Source organism: Nycticebus coucang, chromosome 21, assembly GCF_027406575.1.
Source record: "Nycticebus coucang isolate mNycCou1 chromosome 21, mNycCou1.pri, whole genome shotgun sequence".
NCBI classification, from domain to species: Eukaryota; Metazoa; Chordata; class Mammalia; order Primates; family Lorisidae; genus Nycticebus; species Nycticebus coucang.
In genome coordinates, this window is record NC_069800.1 from 42,864,679 (window position 1) to 42,885,572 (window position 20,894).

The 20,894-nt window shown below is 44.1% G+C and overlaps 1 protein-coding gene across 5 annotated transcripts in view; it reads left to right on the forward strand.

Moving 5' to 3' along the window:
• CNBD2 (cyclic nucleotide binding domain containing 2) overlaps window positions 1-20,894 on the forward strand; it is a 60,613-nt gene that overhangs the window by 35,852 nt on the left and 3,867 nt on the right. For all 5 annotated transcript variants that reach the window (XM_053574963.1, XM_053574964.1, XM_053574967.1 and 2 more), the window contains exons 9-12: window positions 3,722-3,836; window positions 6,680-6,857; window positions 9,174-9,294; window positions 15,777-15,940. In XM_053574963.1, coding sequence (XP_053430938.1) covers window positions 3,722-3,836; window positions 6,680-6,857; window positions 9,174-9,294; window positions 15,777-15,940 — 578 coding nt within the window. The remainder of the gene's footprint in view (window positions 1-3,721; window positions 3,837-6,679; window positions 6,858-9,173; window positions 9,295-15,776; window positions 15,941-20,894) is intronic.

Genomic DNA, 20,894 nt, shown 5'->3' on the forward strand with positions numbered 1-20,894 from the left:
CACGTTGGTGTGTGTTTCTCTGGCTCTTGTGGTTCTTTGGTGATAAACCTTTTTTGTTTGTTTGTTTTGAGACAGAGTCTTACTGTGTTGCCCTGGGTAGAGTGCCATGCACAGCAACCTCAAACTCTTGGGCTTAGGCAATTCTCTTGCCTCAGCCTCCCAAGTAGCTGAGACTACAGGCAACTGCCACAATGCCTGGCTATTTTTTGTTGTTTAGCTGGCTCAGGCTGGGTTTGAACCCACCAGCCTGTGGTTCCGATTGAGCTACGGGCGCTGCCTAAACATTTGTTAAGTGAATATTAAATAAAACTGCAAGCACAATGGCCAGTATACAATAAGGGCTTATTCAATGTTTTTTCCCTTCTTCCTCTTCAATAGGAATTTGTCTTGAGCTTTAATCCTTTATAATGTGCCTCTTAGAGACTACCAAAAAGGGTAAGATTTTCAAAAAGATACAAAGTGAAAGGGAAAAAAATGACAAATCTTTCTTACCTGTCAGATTAGCAAAGATTAAAAGGACTGTGAAGACCTTGGCCTGTTAGGAACCGGGCTGCATGGCCGGAGGTGAGTGGCAGGATAGCCAGGAGAAGAAGCTTCCTCCTAGGGATTTAGGTTGTGGGCTCCTTAAGAACCAGTCCATAGAAAAATTATCTTCCATGAAACTGCTCCCTGGTTCTAAAAAAGTTGGGGACCGTTATAATGGACTCTGTTATGTGTTGTTGAAGAGAATGTAAATTGAGCTAAGCTTTTTGGGGAGGCAGTTTGGCAATGTGTATCAAAATTTCAAACATGCATACCCCTTGGGAATTATTCCCAAGGAGATAATCAAATGTAGGAATTACATTAGTGTATGCTAGATGATGTTGCAGTTATAAACAGTCTTCAAATTTCAGTGGATTAACTAGCCAAAATGTATTCCTCCACTTGCCCATAGGTCATCAGTTAGGCCTTGGTCCTTATGGTCATTCAGGGACTCAGGCCAGTAGATACTTGATCTTGACTCATGCTCCCATGAGCACCAAGACAAGAGAAGGGAATGTTGAGAATTGAGCAGTAGTTTTTAAAGTCTCCACTCAGGTGGGCAGGGTGGCTCATGCCTGTAATCTGGGCACTGTGGGAGGCTGAGGCAGGAGGGTTGCTTGAGCTCAGGAGTTTGAGGCTTTTCTGAGCGAGAGTGAGACCCTGACTCATAAAAAAAGTTGAAAAACCCAGCTGGGCACCACAGCAAGTGCCTGTAATCCCAGCGGCTTCTGAGGCTGAGGCAGCAGGATGCCCACAGCTGAGTCTGAGGCTGCAGTGAGCTATGACTCCATTGCACTCTGCTCAGGGCATAGGGTAGAACTCTGTCTTGATGAAAATAAAATAACATAAATAAATAAATAATTAATGAATGAAGTTTCCACTCAGAGTATCACCAGTTACTTTGCTAAGGAAATTGGCCAGAGCAAGTAAGAAGGCCATGCTTAATTCAGAGGATGGACGAGTGCAATTCTGCCATATGCTTCAAAGGAGAACTTAAATATTTGTGTGCTACCTTCATGACCTCTAGAGTAATTAAGTTGCACCAGTGTATAAGAATATCTGTTAGAGTTGCTCTCTGCTGCAGGTCACAGAAATGCGCAACTGTGATGGCTCAGTAAATAGTATTTTTTGCATGCAATGATCATTCTAGAATTAGGCAGTTTTGGGATGTTATTAAGAACCCAAGTGGCTTCTAGTTTTTCTGCTCTTGGCTTTCCTCCTAATGGTTGCAGTATGACTGTTCCACCTCCTGCCATCACATCTGAGTTTCAGGCAGAGGGAAGGAGGTAGGACAACAGTTGCTTTCCTGGGAGTTTTATCCAGCAGTTTTCCACTTCCATCTCAACAGCCAGAACCCTGTCACCCCATTACGGGTCAGTTTGGAGAGTGGTGAGTTTTTTTAACTGAGGACTTTGCTGCCCTGAACAAAATCAGAAACAACCAAATTAGAACCAACCAAATATGAATCTTCAAAAGTGTTTTCTTGAGGTGTGACATATATGCAGTAAAGAATGGAAATCTAAACTTTACAGCCTGATGAATTTTTACATGTATATACACTTGTGTAATCACCACCCAAATCAAGGTAAAGAACATTTCCAGCATTCCAGAAGGCTGTGGTGTGCCCCTTCCCAGATAAAAGCTCCCAGACAGACAAGGTTACCACTCTTATGACTTATCTCACCATAGATTACTTTGGCCTGTTTTTGAAGTTCATATAAATGGAATTATACAGTATGTATTCTTTGTGCCTGACTTCTTTTGGTCAACTGAATATTTATTATTTTTAATTTTACAAATTATGTTACACATAGAATAATATGTAACCAGTAAAACGTAATGTAGAAACATATTGTTTGGCATGGAAAAATGTCTTTGATATATTATTGAATTTCTAAAAAGGTTACAAGTCTGTTTTACATAAATGAATTCATTTATGAAAAATTATATATAACAAGGGTGTCAAAAATACATACACATTTTAAGAAAGGCAAAAACTATTGAAATTATAATACTCGAGTCTTATTGTAGATTATTAGACTTCTGCAATTAGAAGAGGTGCTCAAACAGGACTTATATTAATCTTTTGATATCTGTATATATTATTACAATTTTAATACAGTTTTTGCCTTTCTTAAAATGTGTATACATTTTTTAACACCTTCTGTATATATATCTTATATGGTTTGATCCCTTCTTTTCCTTTTTTTTTTAAAATATCCAATTTTATTTTATTTATTTATTTATTTATTTATTTATTTTGGTTTTTGGCCGGGACTAGGTTTGAACCTGCCACCTCCGGCATATGGGACCGGCACCCTACTCCTTGAGCCACAGGCACCACCCTGATCCCTTCTTTTCTTTTTAATTATAAGAAAAATTTGAAATAATATTCACCAATATTTTCCTACTAGTTATTTTGGGGTGCTATGATTATATACCTCATAGTTTTAACTTTTTCTATGCTTCTTTGTTGGGTGTGAATATTTTTAGGTTTTTTATTTGGAGATAATTTTTAATTTATAGAAAAATTACAAGAGCAAGTACAAAGAACACATGTCTAACCTTAACCAAGCTTCACCGATTGTTATTTGCCAATTTGCTTTAGTGTGTGTGTATATATATATACAGGGTGGCCATAAAATTCATGTGCAATTTGCACATGAATCATTTTTGCATCTGAATCATACAAGAGTTAAGAATCAAAAAAAAAGAAAGAGTTAAGAATCACTTATTGTATTCATTTATCCCTGTATAAAGTGATTGTTTTCTAAGATCAGAAATGAACCACAGAATAATTATCAAAGTCAGAGAATTTTAATATTCGTCTATTAGAAAAATATATAACTGGGCGGCGCCTGTGGCTCAACGGGTAGGGCGCCGGTCCCATATGCCGGAGGTGGCGGGTTCAAGCCCAGCCCCGGCCAAAAAAAAAGAAAAATATATAATTCACAATCGGTTTCTTCAGTTGTCTCAATAATGTGTCCTTCATGTCAGCTTTATTCTCAGCATTGTATTTAGTTCTTACGCCTCTTTAGTTACTTGAATTTTTTAATGAGTACAGAGCATTTTCTTAAAAAGAAAAAAAGAACCCGAAACCACTTGTATTAAACAAACAAAACAAAAAGGGGTAACACTCGTCTGGCCTGCCTGGAGCCTCCTGGGCTAACCCTATTGTTGTGTCCCTTGATGCATCCAGGGCAGCTGTGAAGTCCTGAGGCTGATAGACCTTGGGGACTGCCCCTCCTACTACAAGTGGGTCTGGCAGCATCTGGAGCTGATAGACAACAAGCCTCTGAGCCAGCACTTCATTGGTGAGTTGCTCCACCACATCTGGCAGCAGGGGGCACCCTGAGCTTATCCTGTTTTTTATTCCTAGCCCATAGAATCAGAAATCTGAGCCAGAGAGCCCCACGGGATGACTTGGTTTGATCCCTTCTTCTACCAGCTGTCTTCTCTTCCAGCCTCTTCTCGAGCCTTTTCCCAGTAACTCTTTAGTTTGTCCCAGGTGGCCTCACACATCTCACCCCCCCTCCCTAGCGCTCTTCTGCTTTTTAGATCTTGGTGTAACCATTCCTTCCTCGAAGATATCTTCCTGATTTCTCACGCTGGAATCATCATCTTCCATCTGCCATTGTGTCCAACTCTAGTGACTCATGTTTCTCTTCTGTGGTATTTAGCCCCACTGAAATCATACAACTAAATATAAGTGGTTATTAAATATTTGTCTCTCTTGCTAGAATATAAACTCTATCAGGGCAGCCTTTGTATTCCCAGGGCCTGATACCACGCCTGGCATCTAGCAGGTACTCAGAAGCTAATCACAGAGTGAATGGTAGCTGTTGTGGATGAGCACCTCAGGAGGCTGAAGCAGGAGGGTGACTTGAGCCCAGGAGTTTGAAGTTCCTGTAAGCAAGGCTGATGCCATGGCACTCTAGTCTGGGCAACAGAGGGAGACTCCATCTCAAAAAAAAAAAAAAAAAAAATCTCTCTTAGCTGTTTTATATGGTTATAGACACGTCACAGGTTGTAAATATGCACACTCTTCAGAGGGAGAATATCTGGTCCCTGTTACTCCATCTTGGCTGGAAGCAGAAGTCTAGATTGTGTTTTTTAATAGCTGAGTGTGATTCTATTATATGGAAATACAATAATTAATTTAAGTCTCTTTTACAGATATTTTGAGTTACTTCCAATTTTTTACCTTACTGTGGTGATTCCCTGGTGCATTTAGCAAGGAAACATTGGACAAATTCTTAGAGTTACTGAATCAAGTAATTGATCCAGTGTACATATTTATGTACATTTAAATATTGATGGATATTGTTGAATACCTTTCAAAGAGGTCATATTCAGTGCTTTTATATGTGTTCTGTTAAGCTGGGTCTATTTCTTTTTTTTTGTAGAGACAGAGTACCACCCTCCGGTAGAGTGCCGTGGCGTCACACGGCTCACAGCAACCTCTAACTCTTGGGCTTACGCGATTCTCTTGCCTCAGCCTCCCGAGTAGCTGGGACTACAGGTGCCCACCACAACTCCTGGCTATTTTTTTGTTGCAGTTTGGCCGGGGCTGGGTTTGAACCCGCCACCCTCGGCATATGGGGCCGGCGCACTACTCACTGAGCCACAGGCGCCGCCCCCAAGCTGGGTCTATTTCTTATGGAGTTCAGATTTATTTTTGTTAACATTAATTTTCGGGCAGCGCCTGTGGCTCAGTCAGTAAGGCGCCGGCCCCATATACCGAGGGTGGCGGGTTCAAACCCGGCCCCGGCCAAACTGCAACCAAAAAATAGCCGGGCGTTGTGGCGGGCGCCTGTAGTCCCAGCTACTCGGGAGGCTGAGGCAAGAGAATCGCTTAAGCCCAGGAGTTGGAGGTTGCTGTGAGCTGTGTGACGCCACGGCACTCTACCGAGAGCCATAGAGTGGGACTCTGTCTCTACAAAAAAAAAAAAAAAAGAATAAAAAAAAAAAAATTAATTTTCATAGTTGATTTAACACTAGAGGTCTCTTTTTAAATAAATGTTATTGAGGTGTACTTTTTGTATGTTTGTTTGTTTCTTTGAGACAGAGTCTCACTCAGTCGCCCTGGGATTGAATGCTGTCACATTATAGCTCACGGCAACCTCACTCTTGGGCTCAAGTAATCCTCTTGCCTCAGCCTCCCGAGTAGTTGGGACTACATGTGCCCACCACAATGCCCCCTAGTTCTTCTATTTTTAGTAGAGATGAGGTCTCACTCTTGCTCAGGGTAGTCTAGAACTCCTGAGCTCAGGCAATCTTCTCGCCTTGGCCTCCCAGGGTGCTAGGATTACAGGTGTGAGTCACCATGCCCAGCCCAAGGTATAATTCTCATACAATAAAATGCATGCATTTTACATATGTAGTCCTATGAATTTTAACAAATGTATATCTCTGTGTCCACCAGAATCAAGTTATAGAACATCTCCATCACCCCTAAAAGGTCCTTCATGCCCTAGTCAATCTCTACCCTTCACCCCTGTCCTAGGCAACAACTTATCAGCTTTCTATCACTACAGGTTATATTTATCTTCCCAGGGTTTCATATAAATGGAATCACACAGTATGGATTCTTCTGTGTTGGCTTTTTTGACTCAGCATAGTATTTTTGGTTTGTTTATTATTATTTCTGAATTATACTTCTTTGGAGATCATTTTAATGACTCATAGAGGGCCCAGTATATGCTAGCACTGAATATACTACAGACTTTATCTGTAGTCCTTACAGTGGTCCTCCAAGGGCTCTAAGGATGACTGGTCCTAGTCATCCATGTATCTTATTGTTGCCCCTGCCCCAATTTGAAGCCCAGTTTAAAAGCTGGGATAAGCGTGATCTGTTAATGGAATGATAGTTTTTAGTCAAACAGACCTGAATTCAAATCCAAGCTTCAGTCCTTTTCTAGGTGGCTGGAACTCTCTGCTGTTCATCGTATCTCTTAGATTAGGCTAATTATGCTTGTCTGAATGTAACACTTGGGAAGGCTGTAACAGGGATGTTACCTGTGTTTTTCTTTTCTTTTTCTCTTAATTCCCTTGCCAGATTACCCAGGCAGATTCCTATGATATATTTCCTCCCCTAGAATTTTAACTGTCAAGTATACAAAGACCCCTTAATGTTTTCCTGTGCTTTTTCTAACAGAACCCTCTCCTAAGCAGAGATTTAAGGAATTCCAGATCAAGTCATATCCTTTACAGGACTTCACTTATTTGAAACTTCTGCAACTCCAGAAAGCCTGGAAGCAAGAGGGGACAAGTTTCAGTAGGACGATCAAAACCTCAGGAAATAGTCTCCCAAAGCTCTTCGGCCCTAAGATCAAGTAAGCTTAGCTCTTGGCACATAGAAGAGCCCAGATTGTGATTAAAAAGGGGGCTATAGGGAGGCGCCTGTGGCTCAGTGAGTAGGATGCCGGCCCCATATACTGAGGGTGGTGGGTTCAAACCCAGCCCCAGCCAAACTGCAACCAAAAAATAGCCGGGTGTTGTGGCGGGCGCCTGTAAGTCCCAGCTGCTCGGGAGGCTGAGGCAAGAGAATCACATAAGCCCAAGAGCTGGAGGTTGCTGTGAGCCGTGTGACGCCACGGCACTCTACCGAGGGCAGTAAAGTGAGACTCTGTCTCTACAAAAATAAATAAATAAATAAATAAGGGGGGTGGCTATAACTTACATGGCTGAATGTCAGGGATGTTAGGGAGGTGGGAGAGGTGGCAGGCACAAGTCCACCCCAAAGGGATAGGTGTGTGTGTGAGGCAACCAGCCTAGAAAAGCCCTTGGTTTGCTATCAGGACCTACCTTCTCGGCCTCGGCCTCACAGGGGTACGTTAGATGGTCAGCTACTACTTTTCACTTAAGGAAGGGAGAGGAGGACAGATGTTCTGGCTCTGACATTCACTTAGTATGTGCATTGCTGGGTCTTTTTGACTCTGAGCTTCTGCAGAAAATTCTGCCCATCTAAGGGAGGCAGTTACAGCCCAGTAATAAGCACTGGTTGGAGTTAGTCCAACCCAGGTTCAGATCCTGGCCTGGTCACTTGCTTTGTGTCCCTAGGGAAGGGATTGACCTCTCTAAACCTTATTTCTTTCTAGATAATAGTATCTAAGTATCAGCATTCTTACAAATCAGGAGTTAAATGAGAATACTTCTTCCATGCCTGAGAATTATCTAATTTACTCCTCATAATAACCCTATGAAAAAAAATATTATCATTATCACTCCCATTTTTCAAGTGTGAAAACCAGGGTACAAAGAAAGGCTAAGGCCCAGATCACACAGGTAGAAGTGGCGAGCCAGGATTTAAATTTGAGTAACTTGTTAAGGCTCAGTCTTTACAATTGTCACTTCTGGTGTGAGGGCCGTACACACTGAGGGCTGTGCTTTTGCCTTTCCTGGAGAAGACGAGGAGCAGAACAGGACATTCAGTGGGGACGGGCCTAGAATCAGCTCAACACTGAGCCCAGAGCAGTATAGTCTCCTCCCCTCATTACATTTGTAATTAAAAGTATCATAATGAAAGGAGTAGGGTGCCGGCCCATATACCGGAGGTGGTGGGTTTGAACCCGGCCCCGGCCAAAAACTGCAAAAAAAAAAAAAAAAACCTTTTGGGCGGCGCCTGTGGCTCAAAGGGGTAGGGTGCTGGTCCCATATGCCAGAGGTCGTGGGTTCAATCCCAGCCCTGGCCAAAAAACACACACACACACACACAAAAGTATCATAATGGCATCAGTGTCACAGTCCCCATGTCGCTCCAAGGCCCACTTCACTCAAGTCCTTTGCCCATTAACACTTCAAGCTCACCTCCTGTATCACTTCTGAGTTGTTTTCTCTTCTGATGGATATTCATTCCGAAGAATCCAGTGCTTGAAATCTAAGTCTCAGTTCTTCTGAAGGTAGAGATGGAACAGATCCAGTTTCTGTGCTGTGAATCAGTAAGGGAGAAGGAATGGGTTAGATCCAGAAAGGAAAAAGAAAGGGCATGCCGGGCGTGTGTCATTCATGTTCATATACAGGTCCTGGTGGGGTGGGAATTGAAGCCTGTCTTGTTTATGTGCTAAGTCAGCCCAGCTATGCTCTCAGCTGGTAAATAATCTTTTCCCTACCTCTAATCCAAATAGTATAGTCTGTCTCATCCTTCTATCTAGACAGACCAAAGAAACCACAACAGGATTGCCTGTGTAAAATTAACTTCAATACAAAGTAACGGGTCTTCAGGCCACCCAGGAAACTTGTCTTTTTAGACAAATAAGCAAGCCATCTCTTCTCTGCCTTCCTGTCAAGAAGAGCCCTGACTTTTGGTGTGTCCCCAGGAATACAGGGATTACTCAGACAGCTCTGTTAGCAATATCCTTCTCATGTTGAGCATAACTGGACATCTCGCCCATCAGGCCTGGCCCAGCTGTAGGCTCCTCAGCCCCTCCCTCCACAGAGCAGCTCCCAGGTGTTCCAAGGGGCCCCAGCACTTTCCCCACCCAGGTCTCCTCCCTGTTACATGTCACATGTCTCCAGTTCCTGGCAATGGGAGTCAGTCTCTCTCAGGGCTCAATTTTGAGTTTTCCTACCTTCTGGGAGGGCTGATTAGGCAGGGCCTTGCTCAAGCTAGCTGTGTCACAGATTAGTTCTAACAAGCTGTCAAATTTCAGATCCAAGCATGTTCAGGCTGTCAAATGTCCCATGATCAATACCAAGTATGGTGAGCTCCCTGTGGAGGCTGTGGTGGGGGCATACATCAAGATCCACACTGTGGAGCAAGGAGAAATGATGGTGAGTGTGCCGAGAGCTCTGTTCACCCTACAGCATGGGAAGGAACCAAGGGGGGAAAGACCACATTGATGGGAGGATGGTAGAGGGACACAGGGCCCACTGAAAGAGCTCCCAGCTGCTTCAGCTGGAGCAATGTGAGCAAAAAAATAAAGCGGTATTAGATTCTAACCCAGCATATAAAATAAACATCCATGAGTACATATTGATATCAATGAATAAATTAATAGAGAAGAGATAAATCTTCCTACAGAATAATTCCAAATAATTTCTGTAGATACTCTGTACTAAAAGAGGGAGAGTATGACTCCTCACTCCTTAAATGTGGGCTGCACACAGTGACACTCCATCCAAAGAACACACTATGGGAAGCAGGGGCAGGGAGTAACTTTGCACTAGAGAAATCTGAGAAACACTGTCTTGGCCAGGTTTAAGGGCAACATCAACAGTAATCAATTGTGTTGATTGTATTGCCCCTTGATGTGATAAAAAGAGCACTTCTATGTTTATCCTGTTAATAACTTATAACCCAAGCCTAATCATGAGAAAAACATCAGGAAAATTCTTTTTTATGTTTTTGAGAAAGAGTCTCACTTTGTCCCCTTGGGTAGAGTGCTGTGGCATCATAGCTCACAGCAACCTCAAACTCTTGGGCTTAAGTCATTCTCTTGCCTCAGCCTCCCAAGTTACTGGGGCTACAGATGCCCACCAGAATGGCCTGCTATTTTTAGAGACAAGGTCTCACTCTGGCTCAGGCTGGTCTTAAACTCGTGAGCTCAGGTAATCTACTCGCCTCCACCTCCCAAAGTGCTAGGATTACAGGCATGAGCCACTGTACCAGGCCCAGGCAAATTCTAATGTGGATCATACCACAAAACATCAACTACTCCCCAAAACTGTCAAAAATTTTGGCTTTCACAGCCAAGCGGAGCCTAAAGAGACATGACAGTTCAATATAATATTGCACGCTGGACAGGCTAGTGGAACAGAAATAGGACATTAGGTAGAACAGGAAATTTAAGTAACTCACTGACTTCAGCTAATAATAAGGTGTCAATATTGGGTTATCAGTTGTAACTAAGATATGCTAATGTAGATGTTAATATCAGGGGAAGCCGGGTGTGGAGTATGTGGGAACTCTATACTGTCTTCTCAATTTTTCTGTAAATCTAAAATTGTTCTGGAAAAATAGACCATTAAAAAAATAAATCCAGGGCGGTGCCTGTGGCTCAGTCGGTAAGGCGCCAGCCCCATATACCGAGGGTGACGGGTTCAGGCCCGGCCCCGGCCAAACTGCAACAAAAACATGGCAGGGTGTTGTGGCGGGCGCCTGTGGTCCCAGCTGCTCAGGAGGCTGAGGCAGGAGGGTTGCTTGGGCCCAGGAGTTGGAGGTTGCTGTGAGCTGTGTGAGGCCACGGCACTCTACCGAGGGCCATAAAGTGAGACTCTGTCTCTACAAAAAAAAAAATAAATAAATCCAGGGCAGCGCCTGTGGCTCAGTGAGTAGGGCACCAGTCCCATATACTGAGGTGGTGGGTTCAAACCCAGCCCCAGCCGAACTGCAACAAAAAAATAGCCAAGCGTTGTGGTGGGCGCCTGTAGTCCCAACTACTTGGGAGGCAAAAGAATCACCTAAGCCCAAGAGCTGGAGGTTGCTGTGACAGTACAGCACTCTACTGAGGGTGACAAAGTGAGACTCTGTCTCAAAAAAAAAAAGAGAAAAATAAATAAATCTGGTAGTGGAGGGGGAAGTGTGGCTGACCTTGACCCAGGTTTGTCTGTGAGCTGCTGAGTACTGGAGCAGTAGTGGGGCAGTGTACAGAGGAACAGCGGGCCTCAGTTACCTGGGAAGGGTCTGTCTCCTGAAGTCCACATATGGTCATCTGTCTGGAAACCTTCTTCCTCCCCCAAATCCTTTCCACTGTTCTTTAGTCATGGTGTCTCCAAGGTCTTCCTTACGCTCTTGTCACCCTGTTCTGTGGTGTGTCATGGGTCCTCCTACCCCCTGGCCTTTGTGTCCTCAGAGCCAGAAAGGTCAACCCAGTGCTGTCTGGGAGCCCTGATCACTAGCATGGCCCAGTGCTGACCAAATATTTTGGACCTCTTAGGTCGTTCTTCTTGTCTAGTAAAACTCTGCGTCCTGCAACTTTAAACTAGCTCCTCTCCTCTCCCTGCCCCACCACCCAAGGACAAAGCAGAAGGAATCAACGTCCTTGCCATGTGATGCCCCTTAGATATTTAAGGAATGCTGGTTTGTTTTTCATTCAGCATTTATGCAGCTAGGCACAGTGCCAACATTCCATTAATTATTTTCTTATTCAAGCAGAATGACCTCCATTCCTTCAGTCATTCTTGCTACAGCAGAGTTTCCAGCCTTTTCACTGCTTCACTGTAGTTTGTCAGTGTTTCTGAGTGAGGAGCTCAGAACAGAACACAGGGCACCCTGAGATGCTGGGCAGGATGGAGGTGCAGAGGGCAGGAAAGGCCTTGCTCAGTTTAGTCAATAGTGGCAGGAATGGGAAGCTGGGTAAGAAACAAGAATGACAAGGTCTGTTGTGTCAAGGACCCACAAAGCTGCCAAAGGAAATTTGGCCTTGATGCTCCAGAAGTCTTGGAAGGCTTTGGTGGGGGCTCAGTGCAATGACCTGGCTGCCTCCTCCCCACATAGTGCCAGCACATAGAAAGCCTCCACAAATACTTGTTAACAAGACCCTTTTAAAGAGAATGTCCACAGGTGTCTGCGCAGGTGCCTGTGATATAGGGCTCTGTTCTCTCTGTGCCCAGGCCCTGGCTTCATTGGTAGGAGAATAAGGGTAAAAGCTGTGACCTTGTCTGCCAGAAGGTAGATCACATTGTCCTCACCCTTGAGAGCAGGAGTGTGGAGCTGGGTCAGCTCTGGGAAGTGCAGGAAGTAGGGCCTGGGGTGAAGAGACCCAGATTTGGGGCCTGGAGATGGAGAGGAACCAGCTTCTCCATGGAGCAGGTAGGCTGAGCCCCTCAGAGATGGTCAAGATTGGGCAGGCCGGAGCCATGGGCAGGGCAGGAGAGAGGTGACAGGTGAAAGGTTCTTATGTTGTTTTTGATAGCTAGTTGTGTGGTCTTGAGTGAGTCACTTTACCCTTTTGAATCTGGGCCCTCGTCAGAAAATGAGAAAATTGGCCGGGCAGAGTGGCTTATGCCTATAATCTTAGCACTCTGGGAGGCTGAGGCAGGTGGATTGCTTGAGCTCAGGAGTTGGAGACCAACCTGAGCAAGAGTGAGACTCTGTTGTGTCTCACACAGAGTAAAGGTAAAAAGGTAAAGGTAAAAAAAAACAAGTTAGGCATTGTGGTGGGTGCCTGTAGTCCCAGCTACTCGCTGAGGCTAGCACTCTGGGAGGCTGAGGCAACAAGATCTCTCTTTTTTTTGTTTTGCAATTTGGCTGGGGCTGGGCTCGAACTTACCACCCTTGGTATATGGGGCCAGCACCCAACTCACTGAGCCACAGGCACCACCCACAACAGGATCTCTCGAGCACGAGAGTTTGAGGTTGTTGTAAGCTAGGATGCCGTGGCATTCTTCCCAGGGTGACAGAGTGAGACTCTGTCTCAAAATAAAAAAAAGAAAATGTGGGCGGCGCCTGTGCCTCAAGGAGTGGGGCGCTGGTCCCATATGCAGAGGTGGCAGGTTCAAACCTAGCCCTGGCCAAAAATCCAAAAAAAAAAAAGAAAATGTGGAAATTCAGTGGGTAAGCTGCCACCTGTTATGTTGTGTGACTCCACTGGCGTCAGTCATTAAACAGATATTCCTGTCCTCATAGGGCTTACAATCTAGTCAGGATTGTAAGATAAACAGATAAACTAGCAAATACGTAAGATATCACAAATTGCTGTTAGGCGCAAAATAGAAGCTGGCTTTTTTTTTTTTTTGAGACAGAGGCTCACTTTGGCACTCTGGGTAGAGTGCCCTGGCATCCTAGCTCAAGGGATCCACCTACCTCAGCCTCCCAGAATGCTAAGATTACCAGCGGAGCCACTGCACTTGGGCTAGAAGCGGGCTTCTTAAACAGAGCAGTCAAGGGGAAGGGTGCTCTGAGGAGCTGATGTTTGAGCCCAGATCTGAGTGAGGAAAGATGCAAGCTATGGACTGACTTGGTGGTAGAGTGTTCCAGACAGAGGAACAGCAAGTTCAAAGCCTGAGGCAGGAGGAAGCTTAGTGTATGGAGAGGATTGGAAGGGCAGGCAGGGTGGCTGGACAGACTAAACAAGGTGAGGGCAGCTTGAGGCTAGGCTGGAAAGTCCAGGCAAGGGTGAGACAGCCCAGGCCTTGGTGGGCACAGTGGGGAGTTGTATCTCATCCTGGGTGCTTTGCAAAGCTATCTGAAGTATCTAGACAGAGAAGTGACCTCCCTGTGGCTGGGGACAGGTGATGGTGGGTTGGAGAGTGTAAGCAGGACAGTGCTGCTCCTGAATTGATCCCTGGGTTCAAGTTCTGGCAATGCCATTTTAAGTCTTGTTACCTTGGGCAAGTTACTTAACCTCAATTTTCTCATACTATAGTGGCTATAAGCATGGACTCTGGTGATAGACTACCTGGTTTCCAACCCTAGCTTTATACTTCCATGCTGTGCAATACTGGACAGTTTTCTAAGCCTCAGTATCCTCCTCTGTACAATGAGGATAGCAGTAGAACCAGCTTGAAGTGCTGTGAGGTTAGTGAGTCAGTCCTTACAAGAACTACAAAAGGGACTAGGGTTTAGTGAATAGCTGGTGCCCTGGTGCCATTGTTGTCATTGTTGTCATCATCATTATCGTTGCTATTACAATTATAAGACGAATGACTATGGACAAGTAAATTTCCTTTTCTGAACCTTGTTTTGCGCATCTGAAGGTGATAACTCTTCTATTCTGTGGAGGATATTTACATATTTCCTCCACACAGTAGGAGCTGGTCAAAGGGCAGTTGTTCTGGTTCTGCAAGGGCTGGCATTGGCTGTGAGGGAAGCCTTGGTGCCCACTGTGCTAAGCATGAGCAACATGTGGAGGGCTGCATGTCCCCCAGAGCTTCCTCACACATGCCATCTTTTTAGACCTTCAGCAGCTTCCTAGGAAAGTTAGAATATCTCCATTTCATTTTCATCCAGAAACAACAAGGGCTGGGCCCAGAGCACCCAAGAATTTGTAGATGGTCATACTTCAAGGTCTAGAAACCAAATTGTGGTGGTGGTAAGGGGTATTCCAAATTCCATTTCACAATTCTTTTCAAATTTAGAATCCTTCCAAGATATGTGGGGCAGCTATTCTTGTCTCCATTTCACAAGTGAGCAAACAGTGGCCCAAAAAGGTATCACTTACCCAAAGTCACATAACAAGTTAAAATTTAGGCCCAACGCCTGTAGCTCAGCAGCGAGGGCGCCAGCCACATACACCAGAGCTGGCAGGTTCAAATCCAGCCCCAGCCCGCCAAACAACAATTACAACTACAACCAAAAAATAGCCAGGCGTTATGGTGGGTGCCTGTAGTCCCAGCTACTTGGGAGGCAGAGGCAAGAGAATCGCTTAAGCCCGAGAGTTTGAGGTTGCTGTGAGCTGTGATGCCACAGCACTCTACCAAGGGTGACAGCTTGAGACTCTGTGTCAAAAAAAAAATAACAACAAAAAAGTTAAAATTTGGATCTGCCTTCTGAAGCCAGGATTAGTCCCAGTCTGAAATGGCCTGCATAGAGCAGGCCTCTTGGTTTGTGGCCCCTTTTCTTCTTGAGTCCATGGCAGCTGGGCACTGGTGGCTCTGTCCTCACCTCCCTCTCCCCCTTCTTGCCTGAGACTTGATTAATAGCCGAGAGGCTGAAGAGTGAGCACTAGATTGGGAGTTCAGCAACAAGCATTCTGGTCCTGGCTCTGCCCATCCCAAGGTGTTTCCTTAAAAAGGGGATTATGCCGTCCATAAAGCAAGCGGGTATGCCTGTTGATCTCCATCTCCCTTCAGGATGCAACCAGGTAGGAACCAAGCCACAAACCAGGAGGAACAACATGCGCCGCATAAGAGGAGGGACAGTAGTCACCCAAGTCTGTGAGGGACAGAGAAAGAATTGAGGCCTGCAGAAAAGGGTGGTGGGAGGGTGGCTCAAAAGAGAGGGTTTAGGGAGGTCTAGATATCTGATTTTTTGTTCTAAGTCCCAAGAAGAGAAAATGGGTTTACTCGGCAAAAAGAAGAGTTGAGACTGGACACTGGGGAAACTCGAAAGTAGCTGTGGAAGTGGCACAGAGAAGAGCCTGCCCTGGGGAGCTGGGACAGTAGATGACAGGCTTCAGACGCTCTTCTGATTCCAGGAGTGGAGGGCTTTGATGTCACGCAGCAAAAGGAGCCCTGGAGTTTCCCTCTTCACTTGCCTAGTGACCTTAGATGGATCACCTCCTGTTTGAGGCCTTCTTTTTCCTATCTAGAAAATCTGCTGGTAGAACTGGCTGGTCTCTGTGGCCTGACTTCGTGTGACTTCTTCCCTCCAGGGCTTTCACGAGTTCTTCCTCCCAGACAACCAACCTGATACTCGCCCCTTAATCCTCATGAGCCTGGGATCGGAGTTGATACGGATGAGCAGAGACAAATTTTATGAACTGATTGATGATGAGATAAGACAGAATTTGTTGCAGTCCAAGGTTGAGTACCCCAGGTCAGTACTGGAAATGTACATAAATCCCATCAGATGAAATGAATAGTTTTTCACCTGTTATTTTAGTAAAAGAAGAAAAAATAATGCTTAGTGCTGACAAGGGAGAAACGAAGCTGGTAGTTGCTGATAGCTCGATCCTTTTGCTAATTTTAGCATTATGTTTCAAAGGGTATAAAACTGTTTCAACCCTCTGAGGCAAGGATTCATCTGTGAATTTATCTTTATATAACCAAAATATGGCGAAAGCTACTACATTAAGATGATCATAGCAATCTTGTTCATAATAGCAGAACAGTGACAACACCACCTGTGTGTGCCACACTGAAGGAATAGTTTAGAGAATTGTGATATATTCCCTTGATAGAACCTAATTGTTTTATTTTAAAAAGGTAAGTTTAATGGCTCTAGGGCAGCAAGATAAGATGGGTGATATAATGACATATGAAAGGCCACACTGAATTGTGTATATACTATGACTATACCTTTGTAAAGCACTTATGTAAGAAAAATCTAAAAGGAAATAATCCAAAATGACAATAGCAGTAGCGTGCACATATTGTGTGGTAGTGTGCATATAAGTTTTTTATGGAAGGCAAGACTAACGGGGACTTTCTGGTTATATGTTATATATTCCTCCCATGTTTGTTCTTGCAATGAGTATGCATTGCTTTTATAATGAGGAGGAAAAGAGAAAAAAAAATTTTTTTTGAGTCCGAGTCTCACTATGTCACCCTCGGTAGAGTGCTGTGGCATCACAGCTCACAGCAACCTCAAACTCTTGGGCTTAAGTGATTCTCTTGCCTCAGCCTCCCGAGTATCTGGTACTATAGGCGCCCACCACAACTCTGGCTAGGTTTTGTTGAGGTTGTCATCATTGTTGTTTAGCTGGCCCCGGCCAGGTTCGAGCCCACCAGCCTCAGTATATGTGGCTGGCACCATAACCACTGTGCTGTGGGCGCTGAGCTGGAAAAGAGAAATTTCTTAACAGTTGACAGTATAGGGCATTCTAAGTGGGTTTATTTTTTTTTCTTTTCTTTGTTCTCTAAATTTTCAGTAATGAATGACATGCTACTTTTGTAATTTTTAAGCATATCTAGATTGAGAAATTAGATTAAATATTATTCTTTTTACTTCTTCATAGTTCCACATTTTTCAAAGGGAAGGTTAATGCTTTTATGATCGGGAAAATAACTTAAAAAAAAAAACATAAACAAAAAAGTGCCTATAGGGCGCTGGCCCCATATACCAAGGGTGGCTGGTTCGAACCCAGCCCCAGCCAAACTGCAACAATGGTGGGTGCTTGTAGTCTTAGCTACTCAGGAGACTGAGGCAAGAGAATTGACTAAGCCCAAAAGCCGGAGGTTGCTGTAAGCTGTGATGGTACAGCACTCTACAGGGCGACAAACTGAAAAAGAAAAAAGGAACTCATAATCAAACCAACTCTTCTACAAATAATGTAGGAAAAGTCTTGGTAGGAGGCCAGGTTTTATTGTCAAGGATATCAAAAAAACTCTAAGAATTAATAATTTATGGCTCAGTCGGTAAGGCGCCGGCCCCATATGCTGAGGGTGGCGGGTTCAAACCCGCCCCGGCCAGACTGCAACCAAAAAATAGCCGGGTGTTGTGGTGGGCGCCTGTGGTCCCAGCTGCTCGGGAGGCTGAGGCAGGAGAATCGCTTAAGCCCAGGAGTTGGAGGTTGCTGTGAGCTGCGTGAGGCCACGGCACTCTGCCGAGGGCCATAAAAAAGTGAGACTCTGTCTCTACAAAAAAAAAAAATAATAATAATAATAATTTAAAAAAACAAAAAAAACATAAACATCTATTTATTGCCCAGACCAGTGGTCTCAAAACTGTTTCATCTCATATTGCTATTACTAAAAAGTGTTTGAGCATGGCCCTCCTAATATGCATATGTCATATAAATAACACGTATATTTATTTTTATTATATCTACATAGAGTATTATTACACTGGCATATATTATAAACATATAAAATAGATCTTTAAAAAGACAAGACAAAGGGGCGGTGCCTGTGGCTCAGTGAGTAGGGCGCCAGCCCCATATATTGAGGGTGGAGGGTTCAAACCCAGCCCTGGTCAAACTGCAACAAAAAAATAGCCAGGCGTTGTGGCGGGCGCCTGTAGTCCCAGCTACTTGGGAGGCTGAGGCACGAGAATTGTTTAAGCCTAAGAGCTGAAGGTTGCTGTGAGCTGTGACGCCATGGCACTCTACCAAGGGCGGTAAAGTGAGACTCTGTCTCTTAAAAAAAAAAGATAAGACAAAGCTAAATGTAAAGAAATCCTACTATACTCTTCACATACTCTGGGGGATCTTATACACCCTCCTGGGTTACGTGTCTCCCCACCCCACTTTGGGACTCCTGACCTAGACCCTTGCAAGAGTTATACCACTGTCCTCCTACCTCAGTTTCCTCCTTGCCAGATCCTTTCTACATTTTGTGTTCTTGTTAAAACTCTAATCTGGCTGTGTTAAATTACTGCTTTAAACCTTTCAATGGTATCTCACCACCTGTAGAGTAAAGTCAAACTCAATGTCACATAATGGCCCTTGATATTCTTCCCCTCACTCGAGTCCCCCACAGCACCTCTTGCCCCTCAGCCCACTCTCCAGCAACTTGGACAGGTTGTCTACTGAGTCCTACACAGAATCTTGGCTTTGCCAGTGCTGGACTGTCTACTGGAAATGCTATCCCCGAGTCCTGCACCCTCTTTCCAGATAAATTCCTGCTCACTTTGTAAGATTCATCTTTTCTAGCAAACCTTCTCTGAGTAGCCCCAGTTTGAGATACATACCCCTTTCTGCACACCCACAATATTCTCCACACACCTGTCATCAGCCGTGCCATGCTGGAGTATAGTTGTCTGCATAGCTCTTTCCCCAACTCTTGAGTCAGTGCTTCATGAAGGCAAGGCTTTTGTGCTTCATAAGGCTTTCATCTCTAGCACCCACACAGTACCCAGCATGCAGTAGGTGCTCAGTAGATGTTAAATGAATGAAGGAATGGGCTATCCTCACTGCAGAAAACTGGAAATGCTGAACAGTAAAGAAGGCAAAACTAAACCATGTACAATTCTCCAAAAATGCCAGTTAGCATTTTGTGCATTTCCTTTTAGTATTTTTTTCACCTCATGGTTATGAGCCAAATATGCATCTATCAGTTATGCATGTGAAGTTTTCATCATGGAGAGCATACTGATGATACAATTTTGCAGCTTCTATTTTTCCTTTATTTGTGGTTGTGTTGTGATGAGACATGGTTTTGCTAGCAGGTGTGGGCAGCGGGTGATTCCAGTGGTAGAGGAAGAGGAAGGGGGAGGAAGGAGGATCTATAGGTGATTACAGCCACATCCAATAACCACATGAAAGAATTTGATGTGAGTTCTGTGAGTTTTGGTGGAGGATGTGAAGAGTAAAGGGGGACAAATCATTTCCCCCTCTCTAGGCATCAGACTCCGGTTGGGAAAATAAGAAAATTAGACGACATAAGTTTCCCAAAGTATGGAACATATTTCATAGGAAATTTACAAGATGGTTTTAGGTGGTACACAGATCGACATTTTTAGTTTTAACAGTATCTACTGTAATATATTTATTCTAGCGCGAATTAGAAAAACAACGTGACTAGCTTACTAACCCCATGACTCTACAGATCTTGCTGCCTAGGACAAAGCTAAAGTAAATATTTAAATAAAAGAAACTATAGATTTAAGACAAATCATCAGCAAATTTAAAAAACAAATGATACGGGTAGTGCCTGTGGCTCAACAGAGTAGGGTGCCGGCCCCATATGCCAGAGGTGATGGGTTCAAACCGAGCCCCGGCCCCCCCCCCCAAAAAAAAATAATAATAATAAACAAATGATATGTAAATATGGCCAAAATCAGGGCACTTTGTGAGAAAAACAGGTGGAGAAATACTGGTGGTTCCTTCCAGTTCAAAGATGCCACACTTGTCTGATTCCTCTGTACTACCAATATAGAAAATGATTTTTAGACCTGCCTACTCAAAAAGGATTTAAAGAGCCTTCGCTGCACACATAATGCCTGCCACGTGATAGGTATCAGATAAGGTCTGTTGAATTGAAATTCAGAAAAGGTTTACATAGACTCGGGGAGATCACTGGGAACACGCCACGTCTGTGCTACCCAGTCAGCACTCTGCTGCACTCATCTGTAATGCTGACAGACAGAATTCTGTCTTATTCATTAATTGTTGAACTCATGGCTTTCTAGACCGCTAGGGCAGACAGAAAATATAACCATTATCTAACTAATTGCCTTGTGTTTTAATTGAAGACTCTGAGGTCCTGAAAATCAGAGCCGTGGCAGAGGCACCTATCTTGTGAATACCATGGGCTGGGTGACCTGAAAATCACCTCTCTCCATGCCAGATTTGATAAATAACTGTGTCCACAAGAAAGTCAGAAAGTCCTCAATGAAGATGATCCCCAAAACAAGCAGACAGTGTGAGCTAACGCTAGGATTGCCCCAGAGGAGTTAAAGGCCTCATGGGCTAAATTTTTAAAGCCTGCAAAGACAGATGTAATGTTCTCAGTTCAAGTGAGGCGGGGGTGAGACCCCTGCATGAAACTGGGGCCTCTAGAAGCATAGTAGAGACCAATATGACCATTAGCATCAGGAGGTGACATGGAAGCTTGTCTTAACTTGGACTCCAGGTCAAAAAATATATAGCCCTTAAGAATCAGTAATCCCATGCTTGTCCCTTGTAGGTTTTGGTGAGTCCTTAGCCTCTTTGGCTCCAGTTTCCATGTTTGTGAAATGGGGTGGTTGTGCAAATTAAATGAGTTAACCCAAAGTAAAGTTCTTGTGTTAAGTTCTAAGTTAGATAGCATTATTTATCATGTGACAAATTGGGAGTTAATGAAACTTTTAAAGTGGAGACTGCACAGTGCTGGTAAATGTTTAACAATCA